Consider the following 27500-nt stretch of genomic DNA (forward strand, 5'->3'; position numbering starts at 1 on the left):
TCTCTCTCTCTCTCTCTCTCTCTCTCTCTCTCTCTCTCTCTCTCTCTCTGCTGTCCAGTTCATCACTTTCACTCATTAGCTTCTATACCTTAATAATTAGTGTTTGGTAATGTGTTTTGTAGAGTTGCTTTTGTTTTAATGAACTGCTAATACTACTACTGCAACTACTACTACTACTACTACTACTACTACTACTACTACTACTACTACTACTACTGCTGCTGCTGCTCATTAAGTTTTCCTGCTACAGTCATGTCTCAGATTAGCTAGGCGTACTATTTCATTGCTGTGTGAGTATTGTTATTGTTTTTAGTTGTTCTGTTCGATCTGCTTCTTTTAATCATGAGCTACAGTGTGCTTCATTTACTTGAGTCATCTGTGTGCAAACTTGTTATTTACTCAAGTAATTTATACACTCATTTGTTATTTACTTCAGTTACCTTTGCGCATCTGTCATCTGATTAAGTCATCTGTTGTTTACTCAGTTACCTGTGCACTTCATTTAAATAAGTCATCTTTACATACATCTATCTATTATTGAGTCACTTGTACACACACCTGTTATTTACTCAGTCACTCACACACACACACACACACACACACACACACACACACACACACACACACACACACACACACACACACACACACACACATCCGTCACTTACTCATCTGTACACACACACACCTGTCGTTTAGTTAGTCACGTGACTGTAAGTTAACACGTGGCCAGTTCAGTCATATTGGCAGTTTACTAACGTTCTTTTTATTATTATTATTATTTCTCTCAGGCAAGTACATTAATTTTCCCCGTAATTAAACACCGCTAGGGCGCACCACGGAGGAAGGAAGGAACTGTCAAAATTTCGCTTTCCGGGAACCTACATCAACTTTCCCACCCACATTTCCGCGTTTCGATATTTGAAGGAAAACAACTAAGTAAACATGACTCAATTTATATCTGAAGAAACTTAACTAAACAAACATCAATTAATTCTTATCAAGAGAAACCTAGCTAAGCAAACATCAATTCATTCTTATCTGGAGAAAGCTTAGCAAAGTAAACACCTATTCGTTTTTATATCTAAGTTACCCTGATGGTATAAAATATTTACTAATGCAACCGCGCGTGTACTCAACAACAGTCCAGTGTAAAATTGTGTACATTAACTCTTTTACCGCTGTCTGCCACATTCACCATTCCAGTGGGAGGCGCTGTTTGACACATCCTTCCTGACTCCCACACCACTCTGAAGCATTGTGTTGTTCTTCTATAGTCATTTCCATATACTATGCTGCACTAACGCCTGATTACTGAACATACTCAGTAATCAGGTTGTGAATGCCAAGTCACTGGGGAGCTTTTAAAGAAGATTAGACAGATTTCTGAATAAGGATAAAAGATTGAAATACTCGTAGGTAGGTACTGCGCATTTCATCCCGGGACTGGCACGTGTAGGCCCGGCGGCATCTTACAGCTTCCCTTATTTTTGTTGTTGTTATGTACTAGCTAGAAATGGAACTTATTTTCTTACGGTCTTGTATACTAGCTAAAAAAAGGGAAAAATCTGTTCTCTTTATTATTTATTTATTTATTTTTTTTCTTGAATGTGAATATAAGAATTATCTGCAGTGCTCCCGTGGTGTGAGGTGTCGCGCGTCGCAGTGAAGGGTTAAAGGTGATGACGTGGTAATGGGGACAGTAATGGTGGTTATAGTGAATGAAGTGACTTATGCTCTTGACTCTGTGGCAGCACCGCAGGGAATGGTAAGGGTTAGGATCATAAAGGTTAGGAAGAGAAGATTAAGAGAAATGTTAGGAATAAGAGATTAAGAGCAAGGTTAGTTAGGAATAAATGATTAAGAGCGAGGTTACTTACGAATAAAGGATTAAGAGTGAAGTTAGGAACAAAGGATTAAGATAAAGATTAGGAATAAAGGAGTAATTGCGTGAAGGTTGAGAATAAAGAGTTAAGAACATAAAGGTTAGGAATAAAGGATTAGGAACGTGAGGATTAGGAATAAATAAATAAAAGGATTAAGAAAATGAGGTTTAAGAGCGTGAAGGACCAGAATAAAGGATTAAAAAAATAGGAATACAGGACTGAGAGCATGATTGTTAGGAATAAATGGTAAGGAGCGTGTTAGGAGTACACAGAAATAATAAGAGGAGCGAGAAAGTTAGGAATAAAGTATGAAGAACATGTGTGTCATGAATAAAGGGTTAAGAGCGTGAGTTAGGAGCATAAAGGTGTCCCCGGCGCAGCGCAGGTACGGTGATAGTGACGGTGGTGTGTTCGTGTCCTCAGGCGCGGGAGAGTCCGGCAAGACCACCATCATTAAGCAGATGAAGATTCTACACATCAACGGCTTCTCCCAGGAGTAAGTCACTTCCTCTCTCTCTCTCTCTCTCTCTCTCTCTCTCTCTCTCTCTCTCTCTCTCTCTCTCTCTCCGGTAACATCTTAGCGTTTCCTTCCGTCACTTCCTCGCTTCATCACTCACGCCTTTCTGTATGTTCCCCTCTCCTTCCCTCACTTCCTCTACTCTCTCTCACTCAGTCCTTTCCCTCCCGTCTCCCCTTCTCCTCCTTTCCTTCTCTCATTTCCTTCCTTCTTCACTCACTAATTTCCCTCCTGTCTTTCCCTTCTCTCTCTCTTTTCTGTTCTTCTTAACGCTTCCTTCCCTCTCTTCCTCTCTTTCTCACTCACTTCTTTCGTCCTATCTTCCTCTTCTCTCTCCCTTTTGTTCTTCCTGCCGCTTCCTTCCCTCTCTTCCTCTCTATCTCACTCATTCCTTTCCCTGTCTTTCCCTCCCAATCCCTCACTTCCTCTCCTCATTCACTCACTCCTTCCCCTCCTAACTTTCCCTCTCCTCCCTTCCCTCTGCTCTGTTCCTTCCTCCCTCACCCCTTGCCTCCTAACTGTTGGCTGCGTGACCTTCTTCCTGTTACTCTTCCCTCTCTTCCCCTCCTCCTCGGCCTCTCCTTTCCCCTCTTATGTTGACAGTGTAAATATCTACTATTGCCCCTCTGCCTCCCTCCTTTCCTCCTTTCTATTCGTAGGAGATGCTTTAGCCTCTCCCCTCTCCCCTCTCCCGGCTCTCATTCTCCCCCCTTCTCTCTCTCTTCTTTACCGGGAGAAAAGAGTGCTCTCGTCTCGCCCCTTCACTCCCTTCCTTCCTCTCTTTTGGCAGAGTGTGTTGCTTATTACCTCTCAACCTCACTCGTCCTCATCTTCCTCCTCCTCCTCTGCTGACTCCGGCATCCATATCCATGTCAGTAGGGTTTTCCTTCATCTTGCCTCCTCTCCTTCTCTCCTTCCCTCCCTCTTCTTCCCTTCCCCCCCAGTCAGTTGTCGAAGGCAAAGTAGTGCTATATATATTTTGTGGCTAGTGTTCTCTCTCTCTCTCTCTCTCTCTCTCTCTCTCTCTCTCTCTCTCTCTCTCTCTCTCTCTCTCTCTCTCTTGTTTACCCCTTCTCTGCAACGCCCTCTGTCATTTTCTCTTCCTTTTATAACGAGAATATCCTCTTTATCTATTTATACGTGTTTATTCTTCGCCTTCCCTGCCTCGTCATATTGTAAGGCCTCGTCACTCTGAGGTGTTTGCTCTAAAGTGTTAAATATATCTTGGGATTATTTATATACTTTCACTCACTCCCTTTGTTCAATATTTAACACACTGTTTACTCAGCCACCATTACTATTATTATTCTCTCTCTCTCTCTCTCTCTCTCTCTCTCTCTCTCTCTCTCTCTCTCTCTCTCTCTCTCTCTCTCTCTCTCTCTCTCTCTATCCTCCTCTTCCTCCTCCTCCTCTTCCTCCTATTAATACTACGTAGGTACTATTATTTCCTCTTCCTCTGCCTATCCTCCTTCTCCTCCTCCTCCTCTTACTACTATTACTACTATTACTGCTACCACCACCACCACCATTACAGGGAGTGCCACGTGTAGGCTTCTTGCAGCTTCCCTTATATTCTTATGTTCTTATACCCTAATGTACTACCACCACCACCACCACCACCACCATCGCCACTACCACTACAGGGAGCGGCAGGAGAAGAAGCAGGACATCCGCAGCAACATCCTGGAGGGCATCGTGACCCTGACGCAACAGCTGGACGTTCTGGGGGTTCCCTTGGAGCTGCAGGAGAACCAAGCAGCAAAGGACTACGTATTGGCCATCAACCCTGAGGACTTCACCTACACACAGGCACGGGCGTAGGATAGGATTGGGAGGGAGGGATGAATAGGGGAGGCAATGGGAAAGATGATGAGGGAAGGAAGGAAGGCGTGGTAGAGAGGAAGGCTAGGTAGAACTGGAGGAGGAAAGAGGAAGGAAGGAGGAAAGATGGAAGAAGAGAAAAGAAATATTGAGGGAGAGAGGACATGGTGGTGGGGAAGGTTGGGACTGGAGGAGGAAAGAAGAAGGAAATAGGAAAGAGAATTTAAGAACTGGGAAAGGAAATAGTAAAAGGATTGGAGGAAAGTGGGAGGAAAGAGGAAGGAGAAAAGAGGAAAGAGAAGGAGGAAGGAAGGGGTGGAAGTGGTGAGGGAGGAATGATATGGTGGAGAGAAAAGCTGGGATTAGAGGAAAGATGGAGGAAACAGGAGGAGTGGAAAGGATAAGGTGGAGAGGAAGAATGAGTTTGAAGATTAGGTTAGGTTAAGATAGGTAAGGTTAGGTTAAGTATGAAGGAAGAAGGGAAGGAGTAGGAAAGGAAATCATGAGGGAGGAAGACTAGGAGTGGAGGGAGGACGAAGGAAGGAGGAAAGAGTGAAGAAAGAGTGGATAATGATGAAAGGATGGCATGGGAAGGGGAGGTGGTGATGTGTGAAGGGTTCAGGAAAAGGTTGGAAACGTAGGGGTACAGTGAAAGGGCAAAACTGAGGTTAGGTTAGGTCTTTTTAGGTTAGGTTACGTTAAGTTAGGTTAGGGTAGGTGTGGTTAGGTTAGGTTTAGGAGAATGTAAGATTAAAGATAGTTTTCATATTTGCTATAACGAGAATTACTATTACTATAACTACTAATATAACTACTACTCCTACTACTACTACTACTACTACTACTATCCTCAAAACTATTAGTACGAATATATATATATCATTATAAAACCCAACTTCAATGCTGAAAAATAGTTTATAATAACAAAAGAAAACATAACAAAGAATAGAAGTAAAGACAACAAAAATCAACCACATAAATAAAATTAATAAACAAACAAATAAACAATCAAATAAATAAACAAATAAACAAACAAAAAGATAAAAAACTAAATAACTAGATAAATAAATACAATACAAATCCACACAAACATTGAAAACCACAAGTGTCACGCACACTACCTGTCACCCACGCTCATGGTTACACGTTTGCATTCCCTCCGTGCACAGGAGTTCTACACGTACACGGAGCAGCTGTGGAGGGACCCTGGGATACAGAAAGTGTACAGCCTGCAACACAAATTCCAGCTGATTGACTGTGCTCGATAGTAAGTCTGTGAGAGAGAGAGAGAGAGAGAGAGAGAGAGAGAGAGAGAGAGAGAGAGAGAGAGAGAGAGAGAGAGAGAGAGAGAGAGAGAGAGAGAGATATTTACTGATCAGGCTTATATTTGATTAACGCGAGTGAGCGGACGTGGCTTGTGAGATAATGAATACTTGTGGGGAGAGGGAGAATGAGAGAGAGGGAGACTGGGAGGAAAAGGGAAGGACAGGGTTAGAGAAGTGGAAGAATGGAAGGAAAGACAGGTGAGGGTAATATAATGATTGTAATGATTGTACTTACATTAACGGGTTGTTGGCAACTCACTGGAAAAGAAGAAAGGATAAGGAATTATTTTTTTCGAATGAGATTTTTGTTACTTTTCAGAATATGCGTGGAAACTTTTAATCATTGTTATTTTGAAATATCAAACTTTACTAATTTATTCTATCTTTTTTATATATTTAGCTTATCTATCTTTATATATATATATATATATATATATATATATATATATATATATATATATATATATATATATATATATATATATATATATATATATATATATATATATATATATATATATATATGTATATGAAGGCCTTATTATTACTTTTCAGAATATGCGTGGAAAGGGAACTAACTTTTAATAATTCTTATCTTAAATTTGCAAACTTGATCTTTACTCATTTATTTTGTCTTTTATATTTACTTAGCTTATCTATTTATTTCTCCATGTAAAAAGACTATAATTTTTCCGAATATGTGGAGAGGGAACAAAATTTTAATCATTCTTATCTTAAATGTACAAACTCAACCTTTACTTATTTATTTTATTTGTTTACTTATCTAGTTATTCATGTAAGATTTTAATGATTTTCTGAAAGTGCGAGAGGAAAACAAACTTTCAATCCTTGCTATCTTAGAAGTATGAGCTCAAACTTGTGCTTATTTATTTATTTATTTATTTATTTGTGTGTGTGTGTGTGTGTGTTTGTATGTGTGTTTTCCATTCAAACCATCAATATTTTATCTAGATAGTTCCCACAGGCGTCACTCCCACATTAGGAAATCTCAGATGGCCAGACTTTTACCTTCTAAATATCCTTCGTCTCTCCTGTCCCCTGACACACACACACACACACACACACACACACACACACACAGGAAAAAAAGTGACCTACATTGTTCTCATTTTGAAACTTTATCTACCTTCATTCGATCTAGCTGCTGCGCCCTCCCCCCCCTCCCTCCCCCCTTTTTTTAACGAAGATACGAAAAAAAAAAAAAAAACTGAGATAATAAATACAAATGCATGAATATAAATCTGAACTTCAAGATGAAAACACAGACACACACACACACACACACACACACACACACACACACACACATACATAACAAAAGAATAAATTGACGAAAAGATGAATGTACAGCACACTATCAAATTAATTAACATTATTGAGTAAAACGAGGCTTATCTGTGGCAGTTTCTTATTACACCTGCTTATTATCTCCCCTCAAGCTTCCTGGACAAGGTGGAGGAGGTGGGGCAGCCTGATTACGACCCAAGTGTGCAGGTAAGTTGGGACCACTTTTGTTTAACGCGATGTGGGGAGGGGAGTCAGTATTCATTCCTCGTGTGTGTGTGTTTGTGTGTGTGTGTGTGTAGCAGTGGTAATAGTAGCAGTCATCATTGCTTTTTTTGTTCCCTCCTCCTCCTCCACCTCCTCCTCCTCCTCCTCCTCCTCCTCCTCCTCCGGGATTCTTACACGCTCTCCTCTCCTCTTCTCTGACTTCATCTCCCTCTTGCCACCTCCTTCCTCATCCCTCTTGTCTGTTCTCCCTTTCTTATCCGTCCTAATCTCAGCTATTCCTACTCTGACCACGCTCTCTCTCTCTCTCTCTCTCTCTCTCTCTCTCTCTCTCTCTCTCTCTCTCTCTCTCTCTCTCTCTCTCTCTCTCTCAACGCTTTTATATGTTTTCCTGAGTCATTAATTTTTTAAGAGTTGCTTTATAAAGTAAATAGTATATATATATTTTATTATTAATTTGAACTTGCTTTACTGCACGTGTGTGTGTGTGTGTGTATGTGTGTGTGTGTGTGTGTGTGTGTGTGTGTGTGTGTGTGTGTGTTTGTGTGTGTGTGTGTGCGTACGAATACCAATACATTTACTTTCGAGTAGTTTTTACAGTTGACATATACAAGAAACTGCAATTTTTTTTTATATACTTCAGTACATCAAAACTATTTCAACATAAGACGAAAAAAAAAAAAAAGACACCCACGTATATTTTTAGACTTTCCCCTCGCATACCAAACATTTCCTCCGCGAACGAACAAAGGAACAAGCAAGAAAGCAAGCAAGCAAGTAAGCAAGGAGTCACACCACACGTCACCAAACACTTACCACCAGCTAGCAAATTCACGCATCACCCTTGACAAAATCATATTGGGGACATCTCACTAAACCTTCCTTCCCTCTCATGCAGGACATCCTCCACAGCAGGCGGCGAACCACGGACATCCAGAAGATTGAGTTTGAGGTTCGGGTGCCTAAGAAATACGGCGGAGGTTCGCTACAGTTCTGGATGTTTGACGTAGGAGGACAGCGAGGCGAGAGGAAGAAGTGGATACAGGTGAGACGGGAAGGGAAGGATGGAGGAAAAGAAAAACCGGTGAAGATAAACTGAAATTGAAAGAGTTGACATAGATAAGAAAAGTAGATAGAGAGAGAAATGGTCAAGGGAAAATTAATATACTAAATGAAATGGGGGGAAAGAATGCGGGAAAAGAAGAGATGATGAAAGGAGACTAAATGAATGAGAGAGTCAATATAGAGACGGAAAGGAGACAGGGAGATGGGAGGAAAGAATGTATGGAAAGAAGTGATGATAGGAGGAGTGGAACGGAGGGAAAGAGTGAGTTAATATAGAAGGGAATAGAGGGAAATGGTGCAGGGAAAGGAGAAGTGGCAACGAGAGTGTGACTGACGGAATGAGGGAGATGTGATAAAGAAGGAAAGGAGGCAGGAAGAGATGGAGGAGAAAGGTAGAGGAAAATGAAGGATGGGATGAGGGTGGATGAAGATAGGAGAGAGAGAGAGAGAGAGAGAGAGAGAGAGAGAGAGAGCAGATGATGATGATGATGATGATAACACTGAAGATGAAAATCGAAGAAATAAGGGGAAAGAGAGTAGAGAGTTTAATTAATGCAAGGAGATTATGTGAAGAGAAAAAGAAAGGAGAAGAGAAGACTAACAAAGGAATAAGAGATGATGGGAGAGGGAGTGAGGAAAACAGAACAGGAGAGGAAGAGTAAAAATTAAAAAAAAAATGAAAGAAATTAAGAGGATAAAAAATAATGGAGAACAAGTAAAAAGAACGAAAGAAAAGGAAATAAGTAAAGAAGGAAAGGAGACGAAATGAATGGAGGAAGAGAAAAAAAATAGAAGAAGAAAAGATACACAGAGGAGGAGGAATACATATGAAGGAAGGAAAGCAAGAGGGAAAGGAACTGAATGGAAGAAGTAGGAGGGAAAAAAAATGTATGCAAGAAAGGAAGGAGGGAATGAGGGAGCGAGACAAGAAAAAATAAAACTCAGTAAAAGAGGCATGAACGGTGAGTGGCGGGTGACAGACAGACTGACTGACTGAGAGGGAAAAAAGAAGAAAAAAAAGACAGTCAGACAGACACGAAGGTGGGAACATGCATATCATGAATGTGTGGAAAGAGAGAGAGAGAGAGAGAGAGAGAGAGAGAGAGAGAGAGAGAGAGAGAGAGAGAGAGAGAGAGAGAGAGAGAGAGAGAGAGAGAGAGAGAGAGAGAGAGAGAGAGAGAGAGAGAGAGAGTGTGTGTTTACAGCTCCTTATCACTCTTATCTGAGGAGGATTAAGGGTGTAACTCCCCCTCCCATTCTTCCTTCCTTCTTCGGGGTTATAGAGAAGGTTAAGGAAAAGTAGGGAAGGCGAAAGGGAAGAAGGAAGAGGGAAGGAGGGAGAAGGGAGAGGGAAGGAGGGAAAGGGGAGAGGGAAGAAGGAAGAGGGGAGAGGGAACGAGGGAACGAAAGAGGACGAAAGGAAAAATGAAGAAGAGACATTCCACGAGAGAGAGAGAGAGAGAGAGAGAGAGAGAGAGAGAGAGAGAGAGAGAGAGAGAGAGAGAGAGAGAGACCTCTTGACGAACTAACCAAGCAAGAATCAGTTAAATAAACGAAGCACAAAGTATTACCTCCAGGTGAAACAGGAACTAATCAACTCAGGTGTACGGTAATTCGCAAAAAAAACACATAACAAATAAAAATAAAGACAAATCAGAGTTACTTAAATGAGCCAACTAATGAGAAGTGGTGAGACTGTTGAGAGTTAAAGAGAGAAGGTGAAGGTTAAAGAGAGCAGGTGAAAAATGTGAGAAAATCCAGGAAATTATATACGAGAAGGCGTTCATTTTTTCTTTTTATCTTCATTTCTTCCATTTTCATTCATTTTTTTTCCTCTCTTTGTATCACCCAACAGCAGAATACGATAAATATGAAACAGAGAAAGAGACAGAAAAAAAAAAGACTTGGAGTAGGGGGTTGTTAGGTTAGGTATGACAGGTGTGCAAACAGGTGTGAACAGGTGGCATTCCTACAGGTGTTTGACGGCATCCAGGCGGTGCTGTTCCTGGTATCTGCAAGCTGCTTCGACCTGGTGATACGAGAGGACCAGGAGACCAACCGGCTGCAGGAATCTATCAACATCTTTAAGAGTGTGTGGCATTCCAGGTAGTGTAACTGTGTGTGTGTGTGTGTTTGTGTGTGTGAGTGTTGTAGTTCTCCGCTTATTCGATCTGACTGTTTTAGATTATTGTATTCTTGGATTTTAGCTTTTTTTTTTTTTGAGGCTATTATTTTTTTATGTGGAGTTTTATAGTTTTTTTTTTTTTTTTATATGTTGTAATGATTCGTCTCGGTTTGGTTATTAGATGTCCCAATATTGTTTTACACCTGCAGCAAACCGATCTATTATTCCTATCGACACCTTTATTTACTTGCAAGATGCCGGGTTATACAGATACAAAAAGTGCTTTGTAATTTAATCTTTCAGGGAAGCCTTTATCGTCCCTATATTCTGTGACAGTCCTTGTAACATTCCCACTCTGTCTTCTTCGTAAGCAATCAAACGAAGCACTCCTCTTATTTGTTCTAGAGCTTACCAACATAGAAAACGTTTTGGTTGGATAGCTTACGAAAAGACTGGAATCGGCTTTACCAGATCCACTTTTTGGTACGCTCCCAAACGAAAAACAGAGGCCGAAGTTGACTGTGGAACCTGATCAAGGCTGAAGAACTTATGTTAGTTAGCCAGCAAACGAAAAAGGAGGAACTGGTTTGCCGTTTCTGGTTTGGTGTTTTGTTTTCACCTTGACATTCTCATTCCACCTGTAATGTTGTAATCTGTCAATAACACAACATTCTTGGCTTATCTGCAACGCTTATCGTGAGTTATGCATCATCCTTAGACACCCTTACCATTTATGTAACACTCCAACTCATTACAAAATGTTATGTCTCGGTGTTTGCCATATGTTATCTTTATTATCACTTTTAGTCACTGAAAATTCCCCACTCACTCACTTTTTCGTCACGTCGACACGTTTTTATTTTTTTTTTTTACCCCTTTTCTTCTCATCACCATCAGAATAATTCCTCAAACTTCGTCTTTCTATTCTTCAGAACCCTTCTTTATTTTCTCTTTCCTTCTTATCACCAATATCCCTTTCCTAAACGTATATTATTCCTGTTCCATTTTACGTCACCCTTCATCCCTCCATCTTTCCTTTTCCTCAACTGTCCTCTCCTCCCTCTTTTATCCTCACTACCAGAATCCTCACCTAAAATCTAATCATTCTTCTTTTTCCTCATCCTTCTATTCCCTATCTTCCTCATCATCACCCGCAGCATTCATTCCTAAAACCAACTCCTGCTGCTTAATGTCACCTCATCAACCCACACTCAGAAGCCCATTCAGTTCCAACAAAAGGGAAGGAGGGTTTAGGAAAGGATAGGAACACGACTACTAACTTAACCACCATCTTCACCTACACGCGGCGCCACATGACCCCGTTGTAGTGGAGGAATAACTCACCCAATCTCCCCCCACAGGTTCCTCAAGAATTCAGGGTTCATTGTCTTCCTCAACAAGCAGGACATACTGAAGGAAAAGGTGACATCTGGGAAGTGTATAGGAGACCACTTCCCCGACTACTCCTCCTACAGGCTAGAGGACAAGGGTGAGAGAGAGAGAGAGAGAGAGAGAGAGAGAGAGAGAGAGAGAGAGAGAGAGAGAGAGAGAGAGAGAGAGAGAGAGAGAGAGAGAGAGAGAGTGTTTCATCATATCAGGCGGAAAAAAAACTTGACAAATATTGAAGATTTCATGAAAACTAATAAAGAAAGAAGTAAAAAACATTTATATCATCTATCTAAAATCCATAGAAATTATAGAAAGATGTACGGAAATATAAATGATAAATAAGTAAGTACATAAATAATAAATAGATACATAAATAACAGGAAAACAAATATGCTAACAGCTTCAGTAAGCGACCAATTAATTACTTAACTAGCAAACTAACTAAATAATTAGCTAACAAACAAACTAACAAACAGAGAAACAAACTGCCAAAATAACAACCTAAACAAACAAATCACTACTGAAAATTGAAGGCCTCTCAGTTTATCAGCCCATCACGTCACAACAAAATGTTTCACTCTCATACGCTATTTTTTTTTTATAGAATTTCTTTTATAATTCATTTCCCTTTTATTTATTTATTTATTTATCTATTTATTTATTTTTGTGGGAAAGGTACATTTTTTTTTTACATTTATTTATTTTTTTTATTCCTGTTGAGTACTATATTACTATTACTATTATTACTCTGTTATTGAAATGAAGCATATTGTTACTGTTTTTATTAATATTATTATTATTATTATTATTATTATTGTATCGCTTGCCGCAGATCGAGTCGCGGACGAGGACCAGGAGTACCTCAGGACACGGTGCTTCATACGGGAAAAATTCATGGTGGGTTTGTTTTTCTTTTTCGATATAATTAATTTCCTCCTTTCTATCTTCCATTCTTCCATCTATTCACCTTCTTCCTTCCCTACCTCTTCCTTCCACTCATCATGTTTATTCCCCGTCTTTAGTATATTCATTGATTCATCTCCTTTTCTTCTTTATCTCTCCATATTCTCTAATTTTAGTCTTCCTCCCCTCTCTATCACCCTAAGTTTTAGTCTTTTTCCCCTCTTTATCACCCCAATCTTTAGACTTGCTCCCCTCTCTGTCTCCCAACACTCTTCTCTTAAGCTCTAGTCTTCCTCCCTACTCTATCTCCCCAAATTCTTCCCCTAGGTTTAGTCTTCCTCCCTTCTCTATCTCTCAACACTCTCCCCCAAGCTTTAATCTCACGGCAGTACTACACACCTTCTCCCTCTACACTGGGCCTCCCTCTGTCCTTCAGGCCATCTCAAAGGAGGAGGTGAAGGCCGTGGAGAGGAAGGTGACACCAGGTGGTCCCCTCATCCTGAGTGACGAGGGCCCCAGGGAGTGTTACTGCCACTTCACCACCGCCACGGACACCAACAACGTGAGGATAGTGTTCGAGGACGTGCACAACATGATCATCAAGTGGAACCTCGAGAAGATTGGCGTCCCCGTGTCCTAGGCTGCTCAAGAGAGCGTATAGCGAGCGATGGATAAAGAATGGTGGAAAAAGAGGACTTGTATTAAGCAATGAAAGAAAGGATGTCGCAGGGGTTTCTACTACACGACAAGAAGAGAAGCAGTGAAATTGATGTAAAAATAATTGGTTTTTCTTATTACACGAAAGAAAGAAGGGATATGCAATGAAAGCAAAAAAGGTAGAGGGATTTTTACGACACGTTTTGGAAAGAAGCAGTAAAACTTTTGCATAAATTGTTAATTATTCTTGCCACACGAAAGAAAAAAAGAACTAGAAAAGGTGGTGTTATGAAAAAAATATATGTTATGGTGATGATGTGTTTTTATCAGTGATGCAATAAGGGAAAGTGGAGTTATTGGTATTCTATAAAGGATAACGACTGTGCAGGTGTGATGGGAAGAGTATCAACCATGATGCGAGTAATGCTGCGTCATAGAAAAAAAAAAAAAAAAGTCATGAAGAAGAGTGGCGTTTCATTTTTTATAAGGATAAAAAATACATATTGTAACAAGCATTAAATGAAGATAAGTGGCGGTGATACAGAAAAAAAAAGAAAAAAAGAAAAAAACGGGGGAGTATCTTTTTGTGTGTCCCTCCACCTCACACAGCACACAACAAAACCAATGAAATGAGAAGAGGTGGAGTGACGACGATACAAAAAAAAAAAAAAAAGAGCAATGGAATTAACCCTTTCACTGCGACTCAAAATCATTAGCAGCACCAGAAACAATGCGTAAAGTCTTTATAATGATCTACAAGAAAGTTAGTGATGAAAAAGAATACATTTTGCAGTTTCTTCCCAGTTCAAAGACTGGGCGTGGCTGTAGAACAAGTAAAGATGTCTCAAAGCGATTGGTAATTAAGGACAGGTGTAGCAAGTGGCAGCCGAACGGTTAAATGCACCTCATGAAGACAGAAAACCAAGGAAATGATGGCAGGGACGCGAAATTAATTGAGCAGATGATAGATTTAAAGCTCCAATCAACCAGTCAATCAACTCAGTATCACAACCACTGTTTAAAATATCTTTATGAAACACATCTAAAAAAAAAAATATATATCACGTAAAAATCAGAGGCAAGTGTGTGTGTGTGTGTGTCTTTCCATGTCACACGACGCACAACAAAGGGAATGAGATAAGGAAAGGTGGAGTTCTGAGCGATGAAAATAGAAGTGAGGGTTGCGACAGAAATGAGAGAAGGCGTGGCAAGGAAGGAAGGAAGGAAGAAAGGAAGGAAAGAAGGACAGAAGGAAGAAAGGAAGGAAGGAAGGAAAGAAAAGGGAGGGTATGTGGTGATGTAGTCATGGTGGTGCTAACAGGAAGGGAAATGTAGTGAGTGAAAACAAGCAACAATGAGAGGAAATGAGGGATGGCTAGGTGTAAAGAGAAGTGAAAATGTGATTAAGGAACATGAAAAGAATAAAAAGCTATGTTCAAAGTGAGAAGCATGCCTTGAAATGAGAGAGAGAGAGAGAGAGAGAGAGAGAGAGAGAGAGAGAGAGAGAGAGAGAGAGAGAGAGAGGTATCAAGGGGAAGAGGGTCAATGAAAGTCACAACAACAACAACAACAACAGCAATTCTACACACACATCTAAACAACAAGATCCCACAATAAACACGACTACCATTAGATATACAAATAAATAAATAAATAAATAAATAAATAAACAAGATAAAAAATACACAAAAAAATAAATAAATATAAGAGCCTTGAGCCTTGGCATTCACCACGGCCGTTACTTAGCCAATCCTCACGTCCTCGTAATCTTTGCCTCCTAACGCCCCCACATGCATCAGTAATCTGAATATAATGCATTGTCTCCCTTTAGATCCTTTCCGGAAAATATTACTTATAAAAATCCTTCATGTCATATTTAATTATTTCCAGGTTTATTCCTATAGCAAATTCATCTTTCTGATATTTCTACATTACCTGTAAAATATGTATAGAAATATATACAACTACAAGTGTTTTCTGTGTATGAGACCAGGGGTTGTTTGGTGAATTTCTAAACCTGTATCTTTCTGCCTTAGCTTTCTACTGAAATGAATATATACACGTAAATACATATATAGGTGTATTATCTGAATATCTAACATGTATTCACGCTCCTATTTACACTGTATTCATAAACACCCAACATCTTCACAGTCACTCTATACAATGGTAGCGGATTCTTCTCGTGTTGGTTAATCCCATACGGGGGGATAATACGTGCTGCATATGTCACCACAGGGGATTCAATCTCAACTCTGTCTACCCACACAAGATCCTTATTGCTAGTGTAAGATTCATAAACATTTACATTTTTAATCTCAAGGTGATGGAATCCTTTTAGCTCCATTATTATTATTATTATTATTATTATCATTATTATTATTATTATTATTATTATTATTATTATTATTATTATTATGAGAATGTTTGAATTTTTTTTATAAAGGATTGTTGTTGCGTATTATTATTATTATTATTATTAACTATTGCAATAATGACTAGTTTCGTTTGTGTTATCTTCTTACAACCTATCTGCTATGTATTTTTGTCTCTCAATTAATAAAACAACTTGAATAATAGTGGCAAACCAATGATCACTTTCCCCATTACATTTAGCAATAGTGAAAAACATTTATTCAGTTTACTGATAGAAGAGTAAGTGGATGGAAAAAGAAAACGAGGCAGGCCGAAGACGAGATGGAAGGACCACATAGGTGACTTGAGAGAGAGAGAGAGAGAGAGAGAGAGAGAGAGAGAGAGAGAGAGAGAGAGAGAGAGAGAGAGAGAGAGAGAGAGAGTCAGTGGAAGGGAGGCAGAAGAGACTATAGTGAGGAATAACAACCAAATCTGAACATGAAAGTCAACAGCAACAACAACAAAGACGACGACAACAATAATTAAGTTACCCACAAGAAAGAAATCAACTTTTAATTCAGTGACCCATAAAAAATGTTACTTTCGCCTTTACCCTTATATAACAGGGCTTCACACTCTTCCACTTTGCCTAATGATAAAAACAGGCAGTTAATCTTATTTAATTTTTGTCTTGTAATACTTAGAAATATAGAATTTGTAAGCAAAAAAAAAAAAAAAAAATAAATAAAAAAATCTATTTCCATTCAGTCACCCGTGAAAAATACTACATTCGTCTTTACTCTTATATAACAGGACTTGATACTCTTCAGACCTTGTTCAATGACAAAAATAGCCAATGGCTACTCGTTGTGTCTTACTGTGATGTTCAGAAATATAGAAAATGCAAACCATCCAGTTTATCGATCACATTACGGAAATAGACAAATTAGCAACAAGTCTTTGTAACGGAGAAGAATATGTTAACAATCACTATCACTTTATAAGCTATTATGTATGGTTAATTCATTTGGAAAAAAAAAGTGAAAGATTAAATAAAAAAGAAAAAGTGAAGGAGATAGGAGATGAAAAAAAGATAAAGGCCACAGGCCACAAGAAGAAGAGGAAGCGATCAGCTGAGTGTCAGCGAATACTGCCATCTTAGCATTTTACGTGAGATTTCTTCGTCTCGGCCAGTCAGATAGCACCGCAGCTTCCAAGATTACACCAACACCACGTACTTCATCGTATGTACCGTTTGTTATCTTTTAAATAAGTTACAAATTACTAATGTGTAAAAAAAATATGGGCATTAGAAGTGCCAAACATCTCGTATTTTTTGTTTTCTTTTTCTCTTTACGTTGATTTTTTTTTTCTAAAGGATTTATAAGTTTGCACGTTACTTGTTATATTTGTATTACTGAGGACGACGTCATTGCTAATGATGTAACTCAGTCTTCGTCATTATCATTTTGTTATTGTTATTCTGTCACTTATTGTGTTATCTTTTGTTTACACGGGATTACATAATCATACCCGAGTTTATCTATTTATTTATTTTTTTCATCTTATTGTTCTTCCTTTAATCCTCGCCTCGCTATACCTTAACATATGTTCCTGGTGGGTGTAGGCTACAGGACTGGGTGCTGTCTAGGGGGGTGAGACTGCATGTGGGGTGAGAACTGGATGAAATGGTAACTGGGCGGGAGACTGGGTGTGTCTTGGCTATGGTGAAGAGTACAGACACATCCTGCCCTTACAAGTAAACGACATATTAGACTCCACGACAACTTTAAACACCATACATGTATTGAATTAATGTGACACTTTCAGATACTCTTCCCCACAGCATATTGGATTGGAATTACATCTTATCTCATTTTAATACCTCCGAATCCTAATCCAAAGCCTATCCTTTTACCTGTTCCAAATCCATAAATTACTCTTATCCCCTCTCAGAATTCTGTCCTCTCTACCTATCTATATGCCAGGGCTGGATTCAGAAACGCTTTGCTCTCTCACTACGACTATTTTTAAATGCCACAGAAACAATTAACCAGGTTCTCAAGACTGTTTCTCCTTTTAATAATGAAGAAATCTTGTTAATCTGTGACTAAAACTGCAAAAACACCCTTCAAAACCTCTGTAGCTTCAACTACAGCCTTTTGAAAGTAGTGGAGGTATAACAGAGAAGTGTTTCAGAATATGGTCCCAGGCTGGCGATCCCACATGAAGTACACCACACACTCCTACACATATCATTCCCTCTCTTAGCCTTGTCATGTACTGGTGGAAAGGGGTAGCCTTGTTGACCACCTTCCTTGTCCCTTAGAGTGCCTACACTACCCATCAATGTTGTGCTGCTTGAGAATGACCCTCTGCATGACTTGTGACTGAGACACAGCAGTTTCATTGAGAGGCATAACTGGTTTGTCTATCTCATTTAAAGTATTAGTAAATAAAACATAATCTTATGTACACTTCTAACCAAAAACTTCCATCTTTCTGCATTTCAAATGTCTTTCCACCCTCATTTTTTAGATCTACACAAGAACGAAAATTGTGCCCCATCATTAGCTACAATCTGATTAATGGTACACACCAGATTAATTCAAATCTCTCTTCCTGCAGTATTATGAAATATGCCTTAGACCATTTGCAGACACACATCACTACATCACTTTCATCTTATGACAGGGAATAATTCAGTACTTACCAACAGCTGACCCAGTGTTCGATGAGGTAACTTGCAGATTAGCAGCACAGGAACTGAAAAGGTTTTATAAAATGAATGCATTTCTTTTTGGAGAGAGAGAGAGAGAGAGAGAGAGAGAGAGAGAGAGAGAGAGAGAGAGAGAGAGAGAGAGAGAGAGATTAGTGATACAGTATGACATATTTTCTATTCATTATTAAAACAGTGAAAATGTCACGTTGCTTAGTCATGTAAGTTTTCTATTTTTTTATCAGATTTTCTTCCTCCACAATTCATCCATCTAATTGTCTATATCTAAATATCCATATTTACTTACCTATCTGTCTACAGTATATACAGGATGCCCACATACACACTCTCACAAGCATTCCCTCACATCTTAAGTTTTAGATCCCTTTCAACTGTCTCCCTGATTCTCTTCTTCCCACATGTCTTTTTTCAAATTTATCTGTTCTCTCATTCTTAACCATCTTGATATGTACATCATGTCCCTGATCTCAATATTGTGACTCATCATGTGCAATAAGTCTCCACACATCATCTCTTCTCCTGGCAGATGGGCAGTGGCAAAGATTATGACTATCTGATAAAGTTCCTGGCACTGGGAGACTCTGGAGTGGGCAAGACCAGCTTCCTTTATCACTACACTGAGGGTGTCTTTCAGCAGCAGTTCATTTCCACAGTAGGCATTGACTTCAGGGAAAAGCGACTGGTAAGGGATGTTATGACTCTGGGAAATGATAAATGTTTGCTTTTGTTTGTAGATTAACAGTTGTAAATTTAAAAGCATTAGACATAACTGTCAGATGCTATTCTTAATAATGACTGTTTGCATACTCTGTGGTGTAGTGGATTCTGCTGCCTATGGAAAAAGATAAAAATTCCCACTGTCATTTCATTGCTTTCAGACTCACCGTCGAAAGGAGGGAGGACCACCCCAAGGAGTGCACCTGCAACTCTGGGACACAGCAGGCCAGGAAAAGTAGGTCCTGCCTCATGCTCGGGGAATTCTTCCCTGCACAGTAGTCTTACTTGATAACCTTCCATGCAGTGAGCACAGGAGAAGCCAAAGGGTGGAAAATAGAATTGTAAAAATGAAATGTAGTTGTCATCCTGGAAAGTGTTGGTTTATTTATTTATTTTTTTTTTCTGCTTTTACATCACAAGTATAACTTATTTCCAAACTTCACTCTAGTGAGTGTTAATTTGCTTGTAAATTCTGAGTAGAATTGTGGTTTTACTAGCAAAATTTACTCTTCAATTTGATGGCACATGCAATCTTCTGTGCAAGGCAAGTTTTAGTTTACATAAGGCAAAATTTCAGTAGAATGGGTATTCAGCAAGTCTTTCAAAGTTTTTATATTGAGAATGACTCCAGAATGTTTGCAGATATTTGCACTATTTATACTCAAGTAGCATGACATATGCACATGACATGCATGGTTTGGGTTCATTACTCATTCTAGCACCACTCAGTATTTCATGTAAGGCATTTTGTTGTCATCATACAGATCTTAGCAAGGAGTTACCAGCTCTCTTGATTACATTGTTTTTACTTGTTAGTAATACTTCAAGATATATAATTACACTTTTTTAGGTGCTGATGAAATTGCATGTTACATTTTTAATATTGCACTAACATTTTTTATGCTTTTGCTGCTACTGTTGGAGTATTATAGCACTTTATATATTATGGTATTTTTATGTATATTTTGGTTTGAACCCACTGATCACAAAAATGTGTACACTTTGATAAACAACATGAACCACAAGATAGATTCCTTCACTAAGCTAACATTTCATGCCTCCCTGAATAGCATGAGTATCAAACCCACAGATGCACTTTGAGAATGACCAGTATGCATGTACACATTATTGTGAGGAGAGGCCCTTTAACCCGGTGCCGGTGCCCTCCACCAGCCCTGTCTGTGCTTTACTAACGTGCATCCCAATTACTTTTGTAGGTTTCGTAGTTTAACTACAGCCTTTTATCGGGATGCCATGGGCTTTCTCCTCCTCTTTGATTTGACTAATGAACAGTCATTCATCGATATCAGGAATTGGCTGGAGCAACTCAAGGTAGGTATTTATGTTTGTGTACGTCTGTGTGTGTGTCCACGTGTGTATAGATGAGTGTGTACAACTAAAGGATTCCAATAATTTCTATTGTCATGGTCACATGAAAGTGTTCTGATTATGTGTCTGTGTAGCTGCTTTCTCTGTTTTGACATCAAACTGTGGCTCGCTGTTTTGTGTTTTGCACATATCCTACAAAAACTTTTCTTATTATGACAGGTTCCCTCCCCCACCTCTCTCTCTCTCTCTCTCTCTCACACACACACACACCTTTTCCTATTAATAATGTTTAAACTAACTTCCTTGATTGAATTTCTTCTGTATCAAGAATTTAATTTTGCTCCATATACAGTATTCTATCCTTTAATAAATAATACATTGTTGAATTGTATCTTTAGTTTTGCTGAATATGGAATCAAAATTTTGTCCTGTCATAAATAATACATGGCTGAATGATAAATGTGTACTTACATAAACTAATTGAATTTACATACCTCTGTTTGTATACTGTACAAATTTTCCGTTATTTTTGATATGTATATTCATGCAAACTTTTACAGTTTACAGGTGAGGAGCAAGGAATTAACTGAGGTCCTCACCAAGAATTTCTCTTCATGTCTGTTCTCTGAATGCTAAATTTTATTAAAAAATATGCAATGTGAGCTTCTTATTCTAACATCTCATACTATATTTAATATACTAACCAACTATGTACCCAATGCTACAGTAACTTTCAATGCAACCAGCACTACACCAGCCTACAGTACACCTCTATACACCCATTGCTACACCACCTACATCAGTAATCACCTATACACACACACACACACACACACACACTGATAACTGTCCATTATAGCACTGAATGCTGGCACAGTTACCACTTTGCAGACACATGCTTACTGTGAGGACCCTGACATAGTGCTGTGCGGCAACAAGGTAGACCTTGAGGACCAGCGTGTGGTGTCTGAGCAGCGAGGGAAAGAGGTGGCTCAGAAGTTTGGGTGAGTCAAGAGGGGAAGATGGCTTCTTACAGATGTTAGTTCTCTTCACCCTTTTCTCTTTTTATTACCACTACATTTACCTCAGTGGACAGGAAGAGTTCACACAAGGTGTTCTCCATCATTACCATAACATACCAGCCTTTCATTACCTCTCACCAACAGACTGACATATGTGGAGACCTCTGCTGCCACTGGCCAGAATGTGGAGGCTGCTGTGAACCACCTTCTGGATGCTGTGATGAGGCGGATGGCCCTGGCGGTGGACTCCAGCATCCTGCCAGGACGCAGGGGCCGGGCCAAGGGTTTGGTGGCTGGAGAGGACGGTAGGGCCGAAAATAATGAAAATAACTGTGCCTGTTAATTGGCAGACAGATGCAAGACTGATCGGCTAGCTGTCCATTTGTCCAGTGTGCTAACTTAATAATCGGTTAGCTGAATAGCTGGCAAGCAAACTGGCTAACTGAATAATTAGTTGGTTAGCATAGTAGGCTGATTGGCTGACTAGGTCTTTGGCCTGCTTGATTGATCTGACTCCCCCTGACCACAGTAACTTTAATGTTTGCTTGATTCATGATGGCCTTTCCTGCCTGTGTTCTACCTCCCTGACCTGCTTATCCCTGGTGAATCCATCCACCTTATGATCCATCCATGTCTTTGTCTCTCTGTCATCTTGATGACAACTGGTGTTTCTGTTGCCAAGCCTTCAATACTTGGCCATGTAGTCAGGACATTGCTAAACCTGTGTCTATTTCTTTGAAGCTCTTCCTTTTCTTTTTGGTAAAGCATGGAATAAGTACATATCATAGTTGCCTACTTCATTTCCTCCGTGTCATTGCTCACATCCTGTATAATTATTTAATTTCACAATATCAAACTTCATTTCCTTCTTACTTAAAAGGGTACATCCCCTATGACCTAAAATCAAACTCTTTGGATCATTTCAATAAGCAAATCAACATCATACTTTTCATTAACTGATGCTACCATTAAATCAAACTACAGTATTCACTTAGCCTTAGGCTAGTGACAGATTTTTGTGCCTGTGTCTGTCTCAAATTCTGCACAGCTTTCTCTGACACTTCAAATGGCAAGGAGGGGAAAGTGATGTATTTTTGGCTGATGGATCTTCTAGAAAAAGAAACTGTTGTTTTTCCCAAACATGTTGGCTGATACTTTGTGTGTGTGTGTGTGTGTGTGTGTGTGTGTGTGTGTGTGTGTGTGTGTGTGTGTGTGTGTATTTATCTAGTTGTGACATATTGTCCTGTCTCCTTATCAACTACTATCCAACTTTTCTTAGTCATGAGTGCTTCTTGCATGGACCACTCTCTTGTCTAGGTTATTTCTAACTTTGTGTGTGTGTGTGTGTGTGTGTGTGTGTGTGAGAGAGAGAGAGAGAGAGAGAGAGAGAGAGAGAGAGAGAGAGAGAGAGAGAGAGAGAGAGAGAGAGAGAGAGAGAGAGAGAGAGAGAGAGAGAGAGAGAGAGAGAATCTTCATCAGTGTTAGGGCCTTGGTATCTTGGTGGCTGTGTTTGTTTCTGTATTATGCTCATACCTCAAAGTCTTCCACTGTCACAGTGCTTCATCATTTCCCTCACACACACACACACACACACACACACACACACACACACACACACACACCATACCATGTTCAAAACTGCTTCATGAAAGATTACAGCGCAACACACACAAACACAGCCTAACACCAGACACACCTGTGACGTGCTGTTTTAATCCTGCCTGATATACCACCCAGTGTGTTAAGTGTTGCCTTAAACTTAGAATAGACTCTTGAGCAGCCTTACTTCTGATGACAGCAATAGTTGCTGTGAACCTTGACTCACTTGCCACTTCCTGAGTGTCGGGAATATTTCAAATAAGACCAACATGGCAATCAAAGTGTAAGTGTCTTAATCAGCTGTCACTCTAGTTGTGTTTTGTACCCTTGAAACACTTGCAGTATTCCAACAGTATTTCAGGTGTGTTACTGACTGTACCATAAGCTGCCACACTAGTTCAACTGTCCCAGCCGTCTGTTCCGATGACAATCATGTCTGATATCTGAAATATTTTACACAGTAATGGATCATTTACTGAACTGACAGAGTTGCAGTATTAATAAATCTTAGAAAATAATCTGATTAACCACCTGACAATATGATAAGCAGTAGTATTATCTCATCTAGTCTTGGTGTCATGTGAAGCTTATTTTAACTACCTACCTATGTATATTATTTTTGTTACAGTACTTCTTAATTACATATGTATTTTTTATTAATTATACATGAGTATGTACAGTGATTTTTGTGTGTGTGTTCAAACCAATAAAACTCATGAGTAGAACAGGCTGTATCTGACTTCCTAATGTAAGAGAGGGCAGTTCAAAACAACATGTGGTATCATTCATGTAATATACTCTTTTCTGAAAAATTAGCAATACCTCCTGCTTATTAATATTATGCTACACTTTACAACACAGCATAGATAACTCTTCAAGCACAAAAGCTCCATGTGATAATGTAAGAACAAGATGTAATCATGTGTAGCAGCCTGGCTTGCCAAAAGATACATGTCTTAGTAAATGCACATTGAGAATGCTAAACACAGTGCTCTCAAATGAAACTCAGTGACAATGGCAGTCATGCAATGCAGCCTCAAGATCAAGAGTGACTTACAAGAAGGGCCAATTACCCTATGTATAAAAATAATTGGTTATTTATGAGGATCCTGTGACTATCAATTGTTGCCAAATAGTCCAGCAGTGGCAAACAATACAACTAACTGAGGTGTTGGTCAGAGGAAACATTATGCCATTAGTAATGACACTAATACAATTCACAAAACTCTCAACCCAAAACATCTTTTATGCAATGAAGGAAATGAAGTTTCTCTCATTATACACACACACACACACACACACACACACACACACACACACACATCAATATGTACACAGGTGGTTAACTATATACACATGTACAACATGTGCACAGGTGAGTGTCTTCTATTTACGCTACTTTTTCATAGAGGATCATGTAGGCATTGGCTTTCCTTACCTCCTCCAGACCTGCTTCTCTCACCAGCAAATCTGAGGTGTAGAACCACCTGCAAAGAAGGAAAACACTGATTCCCATCTCCCCCACACACTGATTCATCCTACTTATTTTCCTACTTCTTCAATGAGATGTAATCACCATGGCCAAATGAAAATCATTACATTTGATAGTACATAACAGTTCATTCCTCTGTTATAAATAAATAGACATATTCAAGACATATTCAGGAACAGTTATGTTAAATTATAAAAGCAGATTTGCTCAAGTTTATTCACACACCTGGATTTGCTGCGAGAGTTGGCTGGTCCCCTGCGGTAGGTGACAAAGTGCCCACAGAACACATCCCCAACATGCACAATGACAGCCTGCAGTCTGTACAGTTGGTCATAGTGAACCGGGCCCACATGCACCATGGGTCTGTGTGGGGCAGGGAAAAGAGGACATACTGTACACACCTGTATTTATTATGCTGATCAAAAACTAACACCTCACTTTCATCTCAAGCATTTCACCTTCATTCATAAGTCAAAGGGCATTACAGATATAGAATTCAACTAAGAAATAGATTGGCAGAAACAGAATAGCCCAGTTAGGTTTGCACCACCACTCCATCACTTACTTGGCTTGTATGGGAGTGGGTATAGAAGAGTGACTCAGGGCAGCAGTAATGTCATGGTTATCCAGCAGCTTAGAACTCCTGTCTTCAGATGGTAACTTACCCTTCTCTCCTGTCTAGGGGAAGAAAGACAGAGTTAAAACTTTCATAAGGGAGTTGGGTGAAAAGTTAAAATATAAGAAATCAATATGTTCTATCATAAGAAAATGCCCTTAATCAAATGGGTCAAGTAAAGTTATTCCTCTTCCTCTCTCTCTCTCTACGCCGCATACTTGGGCAGTAATGGACGTAGTGTAGGTGTACGGATCCATCACCAGAAACTCTGGAAAGGTAACGTGGTCCCTCCTCTTGATGGCTGACCCATTCTCCAGCCACACAGTTCGCTTCACGTGGAAACACAGGCAGTCTGGCAGCTAGAGAGATGTGAGGAGAGATGCTGAGTAATTCTTGAAAAAACATCTGTAGTTTAGGAACTACAGAGCTTACTATACCTGCAGCTAAGAGTGAAGATCAAAACTTGTCAAAATGGAGGACAGTATGATTGAAAGACTGCAAACATACAAGATGATCAAAGGAACTGTGACTCTGTGGCCTCACCTTCCCGATGGTGAGCTGCTTGGTGAAGGTCGTCTTGACAGGCAAGGCAGCAGTGTGGGTGCAGCCCTCACAGCTCACCTCAGACACCTGCTCCTGTGTGATGTAGGCACCCAGCAGCTCCTGAAGGCTCACCTCCCCCCATGGCAGGGATGGCAGGGACAGGGAGAGGGACTCAAAGCTACTCCACTGGGCAGGGTTCTAAGGAGAAAACACAAGTTAATCTAAGTTTTCCTTTTTATTATTGCAAGTTATCTCAAGCTGTTCATCTTTTAAATAAGTACTGCTCTGTAAAATCCTTGTCTATCAATTCAGCTGTCAACCTCTCAGACACCACACAGGGATATCCCTGAAGGAAGTGGCCATGGTAGAGAAGTTTCCATCACGGTGCTAAGAGGAGAGGAAGATGAAAGGATGGGGTAAAGGAGCACATGCATGCAAGAGGTGTTAGTAGACACAGCTGAACATTAATTCTGGTTTGATTTAGTAGTCTGTTTGTTTGTTCTCACCTTTGTTTATTTAATTATTTACTGTTTGGTTTCTGTAAATATGTGACCAGTTGAAGCGGCACACTACAACAAGCCTATCTTTTGCAGCCCTCTCTTAATTCCCCATCCGTATCACCATGGTTGCACACCACTGTCCCTTGATGCTTCCACTCTTCTACCTCTTCTATTCTTTCTCATAGTATGACCACCTCACACCTTACCACTGTTAACTCCCATCACTTTTGTATCAATCATTTACTGTTAACCTTCTTTCTTTATAATTTATATTTAACTTCCATCATTCCATTAAAATTAAAGTCATAACCTGTAAACCATTATCTCATATTTAAAAAATGATGTAAATTCACTGATAATAACTTACAAAAAGCACCAAAAGCTAGAACTGAGAATACTGTCCTTACCTTGTGGCCACACACAGTACACTGCAGCTGACTGGCCAGGTAGCCTCGGAAAGGAATATCCTGTCCGTGGTCACTGCGGGACTTCCTTCTACTGGCGCCTGCAGCTTGTGTTGTGCCGGGCTGGGGCTGTGGCTCCCTGGGCATCTTGTGGAGGTATGCCTCATGCTTCACGTTCTTATTATCATCACATTCGGGTGGAATGACACAAGAACTCACAATACTGACGTTTCTGTGTCCGTGAGATTCCATCAACTCTACATTCTGGTTGGTCTTTGCTGTTTTAAGTCTGGTGTTCATAGCATGCCCAAGAGTTCCCTGTCTTTCAGTGTCCTTATTAGTATCATCACAGTGGCCCTCTCCCAAGTGATTTGAAGACACAGCATGAGATTCACAACCATTGTCATCACATCCTGGCAGTCCCCTCTCAGCACCACACCTCTCAGTAGCCTCACCACCACCACGCTCCTCACACAGCCCAAAGCGAGCCAGGTCATGCACGTGGCTGCACACAACACCATTCAGCTCCTCCTTCATGTGCAACTTACTCTTGCTCTCCACATCCTGCATGCCATTATTGAGTCTCCACACTGCTGCTCTGAGTGCCACACCAACCCCAGGCAGCTCCCGCTTCACATCCAGCCAGGAGACGTCCAGGAGGGAAGGGACAGGAGCTCCACTGATGATCTCATCCTCAATGGTGGCAGTCAGGACGTGGAAGAGCTCATGTGTGTCCTGCTCCTCCGACGTGATGACCCAGCCGTGGCCACGCAGCGCGCCCAGCACCTCCCCTGCACAGGCATCACCACTCGTCTCCCCCTCATTGTTCAGAGCTGCACCAGGGTGTTATCAGAGAGAATGGCATCAAAATAGGTGTCACATGGTCCTACTCTCTCTCCATAATAAGTTCAATGACAAATGTTACAAATGAAGTGTCAACAGGTACAAATTAAAGTGCAAAGGTA

At 40.0% G+C, this 27500-nt stretch overlaps 3 protein-coding genes across 4 annotated transcripts in view; 2 read left to right on the forward strand and 1 right to left on the reverse strand.

Annotated features, from left to right (window-relative positions):
* LOC135109694 (guanine nucleotide-binding protein G(s) subunit alpha-like) overlaps positions 1-14477 on the forward strand; it is a 17657-nt gene extending 3180 nt beyond the window's left edge. The window contains exons 2-10 of the mRNA XM_064021259.1: positions 2310-2382; positions 4047-4212; positions 5394-5491; positions 7010-7064; positions 7978-8124; positions 10120-10250; positions 11631-11758; positions 12491-12555; positions 12998-14477. Of these exons, the coding sequence (XP_063877329.1) occupies positions 2310-2382; positions 4047-4212; positions 5394-5491; positions 7010-7064; positions 7978-8124; positions 10120-10250; positions 11631-11758; positions 12491-12555; positions 12998-13201 (1067 nt within the window). The 3' untranslated portion in view covers positions 13202-14477. The remainder of the gene's footprint in view (positions 1-2309; positions 2383-4046; positions 4213-5393; positions 5492-7009; positions 7065-7977; positions 8125-10119; positions 10251-11630; positions 11759-12490; positions 12556-12997) is intronic.
* Positions 14478-16657: 2180 nt separating this feature from the next.
* Positions 16658-23692, forward strand: LOC135109696 (ras-related protein Rab-27A-like). The gene is made up of 6 exons (XM_064021261.1): positions 16658-16817; positions 18840-18995; positions 19192-19265; positions 20248-20362; positions 21251-21363; positions 21526-23692. Exons 2-6 carry the CDS (start codon positions 18840-18842, stop codon positions 21722-21724), a joined length of 657 nt encoding a protein of 218 aa, XP_063877331.1. The 5' UTR covers positions 16658-16817; the 3' UTR covers positions 21725-23692.
* A 64-nt stretch (positions 23693-23756) lies between these two features.
* The window catches only part of LOC135109693 (ubiquitin carboxyl-terminal hydrolase 30-like), a 5790-nt gene continuing 2046 nt past the window's right edge, over positions 23757-27500 (reverse strand). For both annotated transcript variants that reach the window (XM_064021257.1, XM_064021258.1), the window contains exons 4-9: positions 26539-27368; positions 25632-25829; positions 25307-25447; positions 25038-25150; positions 24698-24835; positions 23757-24467 (exon numbers count right to left, since the gene is read on the reverse strand). In XM_064021257.1, the coding sequence (XP_063877327.1) occupies positions 24371-24467; positions 24698-24835; positions 25038-25150; positions 25307-25447; positions 25632-25829; positions 26539-27368 (1517 nt within the window). In that variant the 3' untranslated portion in view covers positions 23757-24370. The remainder of the gene's footprint in view (positions 24468-24697; positions 24836-25037; positions 25151-25306; positions 25448-25631; positions 25830-26538; positions 27369-27500) is intronic.

This window comes from Scylla paramamosain, chromosome 19, assembly GCF_035594125.1.
Source record: "Scylla paramamosain isolate STU-SP2022 chromosome 19, ASM3559412v1, whole genome shotgun sequence".
Lineage (NCBI taxonomy): Eukaryota > Metazoa > Arthropoda > Malacostraca > Decapoda > Portunidae > Scylla > Scylla paramamosain.

Bases quoted from the DNA above. Each gene is read 5' to 3' on its own strand.
- LOC135109696 (XM_064021261.1), top strand. From the start codon at position 18,840: ATGGGCAGTGGCAAAGATTATGACTATCTGATAAAGTTCCTGGCACTG. The intron at 19,266-20,247 runs GTAGGTCCTGCC...TTACTTTTGTAG, and splicing joins GACACAGCAGGCCAGGAAAA to GTTTCGTAGTTTAACTACAG. The intron at 21,364-21,525 runs GTGAGTCAAGAG...TCTCACCAACAG, and splicing joins GAGGTGGCTCAGAAGTTTGG to ACTGACATATGTGGAGACCT.